The following is a 6616-nucleotide window of genomic DNA, read 5'->3' on the forward strand; positions in this document are numbered from 1 at the left end:
AGTTGAATATTATCTTGAAAAACTGATAGAGCCCTGACTCTTGTATCCATTAAGGAACAGACACTCATGAATTTTTTGCCTCAAATGGTCTTTTGGTTTAAAAGCAATATGATCTTTTCTTACAATTAAAGGCATTAAATGCATATTTCAAGACTGCATTTAATGATAGCATGTTTAAAGAATGGTCTACATGACCTTCGCCAATACTGTACACTAGAAACGTGAAGTATTTTTGAAATAGTTTTAACACAGTTGCTATGTATAAATAGTTCTAGATAAGAAATTCATAAAGACTTCTTTGGGCAATAACATTTCAAAATATAACGATATATAGAATCCAAATTTGCACCTCTAAATAAACATAATGCATGAGAAGATTCTGAATGTGAATCAGGCCCCTTAAATACTTATCCACTGTTCAGACGCAGCTCTAAGACCCGTTTAAAGTAAGGCACCTTTCAGGTGTGGGTAATATTTGCAGCTTGTTAAGCTGTGCTTTCTCATTAATATTGGCCATGCTACCATCCTAAAGACTTCATCTGGGAAAAGGAAAGAAAAGGAGAACTTCATGTCCAAATCTTCAAACTTTAGTAAGAGGAGCGAGGAACTGGGGAAAGAACTTCAAATCTTGCTTAATTTAAGAAGGGTATAGTAAGAGGCATGGGGGCAGGGAGTGAAGGTTATCTTACAAAAAATATACATTGAGGAATTCATGGGGAAGCAGATGGGAGAAAGGGGCGTGTGTGTGTCTGTGTGTGTGTGTGTGTCTGTGTGTGTCTGTGTGTGAAGGGACAGTTTCTTTTGTCTCCCACTGCCCCTCCTCCCAGACGGTCAGGTCCCCACTCTCCGCCCCTGGCCCTCCTTCCCCAGGTTTTCAGCCCTTGGCCAGTAGACCCGGTGGGCGGGGTAGCCTCTGCAGTCTTGCTTTCTCCTGCTCCGAAGGCGAAGGCGCGCGGAGCACCGGGCATTAATTTAGCGCCCCAGGACTCTAAGAGGCTCAGTGGCATCTGCGCCTCTTAGAGCTTCCAGCTGTGGGGATCGGTTGTCCCCAGTTCTTCACGGGAATTGTGCCAAACTCTGTCGGTGTGTGGGAAGCAGCGGGACCAAGGCTGGTCCTCTCGGCCCTCGCATCCCAGCAGGGTTAGCTGAGAACAGCGCACTCTCCCGTGGTGAGCCCTCACCAGACGCTTCTCGGAAATGGAGCAGTCACAGTGTGGCAGTAGAGACCAAAGCGGCAGCGGCCCACCCCACCTGGCCCCGGGGCTGGTGGCAGCGGCCCCTCCGCCCCAGTCTCCAGCGTTACCGGTACCCCCGGGGATACCTGTTCCTCCAACTTTCCTGCGCCCGTCCAGCCTCTTTCTACGGGCAGCCGCAGCCGCCACCGCGGGAAGCGGAGGCTGCCCGCCGCCTGCCGGAGTGGAAAGGGGGGTGGGCGCCGTGGCCTGCGGCTACCCACGGACACCCAAGTGCGCCCGTTGTCGCAACCACGGAGTCGTGTCAGCCCTCAAGGGCCACAAGCGCTTCTGCCGCTGGCGGGACTGCGCGTGTGCCAAGTGCACCCTGATCGCCGAGCGCCAGCGCGTCATGGCCGCACAGGTGGCGCTGCGCAGGCAGCAGGCCCAGGAGGAGAGCGAAGCCCGGGCGCTGCAGAGGCTTCTATACCCTGGACCCTCAGGGCCCGGGGGTCGATCATCTGGAGGCAGCAGCAGAACGGAGAATCCCCAGACCACAGCAAGTGGCCCTGCGACGGTGAGTGCACTGGGACTGAGTGCCTCGAGACAGGCTAGTGGTCTGGCGACTCCTGCTTTCGAGATTTTCCAGTCAGATTATACAGAGGAAGAACAAGGTGAGTAGATCTTACGTTTGTTCTTTGCAAAAGAAAAATGGTTGTTTTGAAGAAAAAAATCTTTGAAATAAGCAGCCGTGGCATGGAGGAGGGCAAGAAAAGTTGTTTAAAAGAAGCATTTAAGTTCTGGGAAACTGCTCTGCAATATGTATGTTAGTAAGGGTGTTAGGGACCTGACACATTTACTTCAGAAGGGCTTTCTGTTCCCTTAGGACCTAAAGCTTAGGTGATAGGATAAAGAAATGAAAAAGTGAAGTGCATGTGATCAGTTGAGGAACTCATTCTAGGAATGGAGTTTGTGCCCAAGTTGCTATGACTTTCTCTTTGAGAGCAGAGAGCGGGCATTGAGTGAAAAGCTTAATGAGAGGAGCTACATTTTGAGCTTGCTCTGTACTATTTTCAGTTGTAAAACCAGAGGTCATCTGATCTTACATGGAAAACTCACTGATGGTTGGGAGTACAGTTCTTTACCTTTGGGACTAACCAACTAGAAGTGGGGAAGAGACTGAAATCTACCAAAGCATTTTTACTCCCTTCCCTTAAATTTTTTAAGCATTCTGTCCCTTTTCTTCAACTGCTTTTCAGCCTCCAAAAGTGTAGAAAACTCTTAACATTTGCAGTTTCACTTTTTCTCATAGGAAAGAAATTTAGATTTTCTAAAATCAGGTTTGTAAAAACGTTGGTATGAATTTCAAAGTCCAAGAATTTCTTATCCTTGGGAATCTTATCCTTAGCGATTTCTTATCCAAGAAGTTCTTTTTTTCTCTGATTTATTGACTGCAAATTGTCTTCACCTCCTGTGTTAGGTAGAAAAGATTTTCTTTTTGACTAGGGTTATCCCAACTTAACTTTTCATGCTAATATAAATCTCACTGTATTTTAGTGAATTTCATAGCCCTACAAGTAGGTCACTGAAAATGTCATTTTGGTATTTTTGTATAAATCTGAGACTGGTTGTATCATATGAAATTATAAGGTAATGATATAGTAAGTTAATTAGAACATTCCTTGAATTGTGAAAATTGCAGCTCTTAACAGATCACAGCATGTACTTTTGTGCTTTTGAAAAGAGTCTCTCTCTACTTAAATAAGGCATATATGATTTTGTTTTCACCTGTGTCACCTTTTTGTCCATGTTCTAGTTTATGTCAGTGGACAAAATGGACTTTAAACATTTCTCATGAAAAATGAAAGAAGGCTGGAGAACGAAGCTGTTAAGCAAAACTGCTATAAAAAGAAGTAAAAATTAAAATTCTGCAAACTAAATTGACAGTGAGATTTGACTGACAGCTCTCTGCTAGGCATTGATTTATTTATGTGATTTTTTGGGGGTGGGTGCTGTTTTATGGGGTCAATTATTTTATTTTGTTTGCCTCAGTTGACCTTCTTTGAAAAGCTGTTTCTCAACTGTCTCCTCTTATACAATGTCCATGAACTGTAGTAGTCTATTTATTCACTAGACCAAGACTTACAGTGATATAGAGGCGAATAAGATTTTCCTACACAAAAGAATATTATATTCTAAAGAAGGAAAACTATGTGTGTCCCAAAATTACCTTACAAGACATAGCATACAATGATAAAAGTAAAGTAAAACCAGCTATAGGAGTTGAGGGAACACAGGTGATGTAAATGATATCACAGTATTTTAAAGACAGCTTATTTTCTAGATAGTCTTATGCAATCAGTATTTCATTACATTATATTGTATTCCATAAATACAATGTAATAACAAAAATTATTTTATGCATAAATTACTGTAGAGGTGAAATTTTGATACCTTACATGTTCAGGGGGTCATATGTGGTGAATCATATATAAATAAAATGGAATGGCAGACCAAGGCTAATCTATCTTTACTTCATTAGATAGGTTTTCTTGTTTTATTTAAGGTGAAAATACTAGTCTTTGTGATTTTGCAGGAACAGCACCTTTTGTCATATGTTTGATGTAATGACAGCATTTTAACCCTCAAAGTGTTAAATTGTACACACTTTAATTTTAAAATAAACTGTAGATATTTGTTTAGAATGTAGGACCACTCCTTGAGAAAACATAGTATTGCAAATCATGTTTGCAAATCACTGCTTCAGGCAATATATGTTTTGTTACATTCATAAACATTGTACAAAAAGAAAGTTTGACAGTAAAACTCTGAGTACCCCATTGACATTTTACTCTTTCTAACGGAAATAGAGGTAAAATATATCTATAGGAAATGTAAACCAAAATAAAAGTTACTTGTTATTATTTTCCTGGCATTAGCCTTGCAAAAGGTTTTTAAAGATAGTATTGTTTCATTAATATTCATACACTCAACATGTTGAGGTAGAAAATCCCATTTTTGTGTAAAAACATTTTTGGAAAATTGCCCTTAATATTGGAAGGGAGTTGCGATTTAAAGCATACGACCAAAATGGTTTTTTACAAGACACTTTGAAAATATACACATATTGCAATAGTGAAAATAGTGCAGTTAATAATTTTATTTTAGAAACAATTTGATTGTAAACTCTTTTATTGATATTTCCTAGAGATTTAAAAAGAAAGTCCATATTTCACAGAGGATTATGAAAAAACACCAACTTTGTATTGTCTCTCACATAAAATGAAACATGCAAGCTCTGGTATGATTTGAGATTGGTACAGCAGTTGGCAATATTGGTTTAGATTTGAAATGAAATCAACAATTTTGTTATTTTCTCACATTATTCAGGTAACTTAATTGGAACCTGAAATGTGAGCATTAAAAAAAGTTGTTGAAATTTAGCATTAGTGACTAAATAGAATATTCATTTTCGTACTAAGATTGTTCCTTCTTCTGATTTCTTATCTAAACAATTGTTCTATTTAGTTCTTTTTGCATAGTGTCATTGTGGAAAAAAAACCCTCCCGTGGATAACAACAAAACTTGGGTAACATTTAGGAAAATCTTGAATCACCCAATGGGCAAATAGTGTGAAATATTGGTGTTAACAGTTTGGGGGTAACAATAGACTCTCATCTTCTGATTCCCAAATAACTACAGCATTTGTATATTATATAATTTTGTAATCCTGAAATGACATAATAAATAGCGTTTTCCCACTGTTCCAACACCTGCATTTCCAAATGATCTTTTATAATTCTTGTTCATTAAAATCTCTTACATTGATTAATAAGTATTATTGATATACTATGAGTAAACAAGTTATTTTATCCAGCATTAATTTTGAGTGGGCAGTACTGTGTTCTTGGAAGTTTTCCCTTTATTTCATTCCTTTTTTTCCTCTTCCCCAGGACGAAAAGAGAGTAAATGTGACTCACGCCAGAGTGGACAAGAAGAACTGGTGTCTAAATCCCATCAATTTACCCTGAGATCATCTCCTAAGTCTAATGATGTCACTGGAAAACAAAACGTCAGGTCATCTATTTCAGAAAACCCAAACAAGGATGATAGCATTCAGTCTCCTCATCTTGGGGAGCAGTCAGGAGGTGAAGAGAGTCCCAGGTCCCTGTCATCGTCTGATTTGGAATCAGGAAATGAAAGTGAGTGGACCAAAGACTTCACTGATACTACAGTCAGCCTTCCCACTGTGTCCTCTAGACCAAGAGACCCTCTTGATATCCTTACCAAGATTTTCCCAAGTTACAGACGCAGCCGTCTAGAAGGCATTCTACAGTTCTGCAAAGGGGACGTGGTCCAAGCCATTGAACAGGTCCTAAATGGGAAAGAACACAAACCAGACACCAGGGACCTAGCAAGCTCAGGAGCCTTGGAAAATACAGCTTTTCAGAGAGCTTCGAATTTAAGTTTAGCTGGAATTGGTTTTGGAACTCTAGGAAATAAATCAGCTTTCTCTCCCCTTCACAGTACTTCTGCTTCTTATGGAGGTGATTCAAGTATTTGCAGCTTAAATCCTAGACTAGGTATCAGTCCATTACGGCTGGCATATTCCTCTCCAGGGAGAGGGCTGTCTGGTTTCATGTCTCCCTACCTAACTCCTGGGTTGGCACCAGCATTGCCTTTTCGGCCAGCTTTGGATTATGCCTTTTCAGGGATGATTAGGGATTCTTCTTACCTTCCCATCAAAGATTCAGCAACTGGTGGCAGACTGTATTCAAGGCCAAATCAGAACAACATGTAATGCATCTGCCTACCTCCCGTTTTGGAATATTTCTAGAAGCATGCAATATAACCCTCACACCCACACATACCCACATCTGTTAATGTGTTCACTATGTATGGGAGTGGATTACTGGGCTTTAAAAATGCTATTTTTTTTTTTTATGAGCAGTATAATGGATTTGAGATCTAAAGACTCTTCTTTAGCATTTATTAAGTGAAAGAAACATTTAAACATTCTTTGTGCCTTGAATAAAGCCATTTCAGGGAATATGTTTACTGTAATGAATTTTTTCCCTAAGGTATCAGTTATAAAATTCTTATTTTAAAACTATACTTGTTTTTATTTCATTGAAAAAATGGAGTTTATAATTAAAACATACATTATAAAGCAGTCCAGTGTTATATAAAATGAAGCAGAAGGAATAATTGAAAAACTGAGGTAATTCTAAATAATTATTATTTTAAACTTTTTTTCTCCTTCTGTTTCTTGTACACAGGAGAGAAAAAGCTTATTCAAAGTATTTTATTCACATATAAGTAATTAGCTGTAAGTTAAATTTTTGAGAAATTTAATACCTTATTTTTTTCTGAATGCCTTATTTTTCATTCATATCTGCCATTTGTGATAAGTGCCGTTAATAAAACATTTCTCTTTAAAGTAA

At 39.2% G+C, this 6616-nt stretch overlaps 1 protein-coding gene across 1 annotated transcript; it reads left to right on the top strand.

The window, feature by feature from the left end:
- The first annotated feature begins 1112 nt into the window (after positions 1 to 1112).
- On the top strand, positions 1113 to 6163 carry DMRTA1 (DMRT like family A1). Its single transcript, XM_060153499.1, has 2 exons — positions 1113 to 1846; positions 5126 to 6163. The coding sequence occupies exons 1-2, from the start codon at positions 1198 to 1200 to the stop codon at positions 5971 to 5973; spliced, it is 1497 nt and encodes a 498-aa protein (XP_060009482.1). The 5' UTR covers positions 1113 to 1197; the 3' UTR covers positions 5974 to 6163.
- Positions 6164 to 6616: the final 453 nt, after the last annotated feature.

This window comes from Lagenorhynchus albirostris, chromosome 7, assembly GCF_949774975.1.
Source record: "Lagenorhynchus albirostris chromosome 7, mLagAlb1.1, whole genome shotgun sequence".
NCBI lineage: Eukaryota > Metazoa > Chordata > Mammalia > Artiodactyla > Delphinidae > Lagenorhynchus > Lagenorhynchus albirostris.

Excerpts from the sequence above, each read along its gene's own strand:
- DMRTA1 (XM_060153499.1), top strand. The coding sequence starts at position 1,198 with ATGGAGCAGTCACAGTGTGGCAGTAGAGACCAAAGCGGCAGCGGCCCA. Across the intron at positions 1,847-5,125 it reads TTATACAGAGGAAGAACAAG|GACGAAAAGAGAGTAAATGT; the intron begins GTGAGTAGATCT and ends CCTCTTCCCCAG.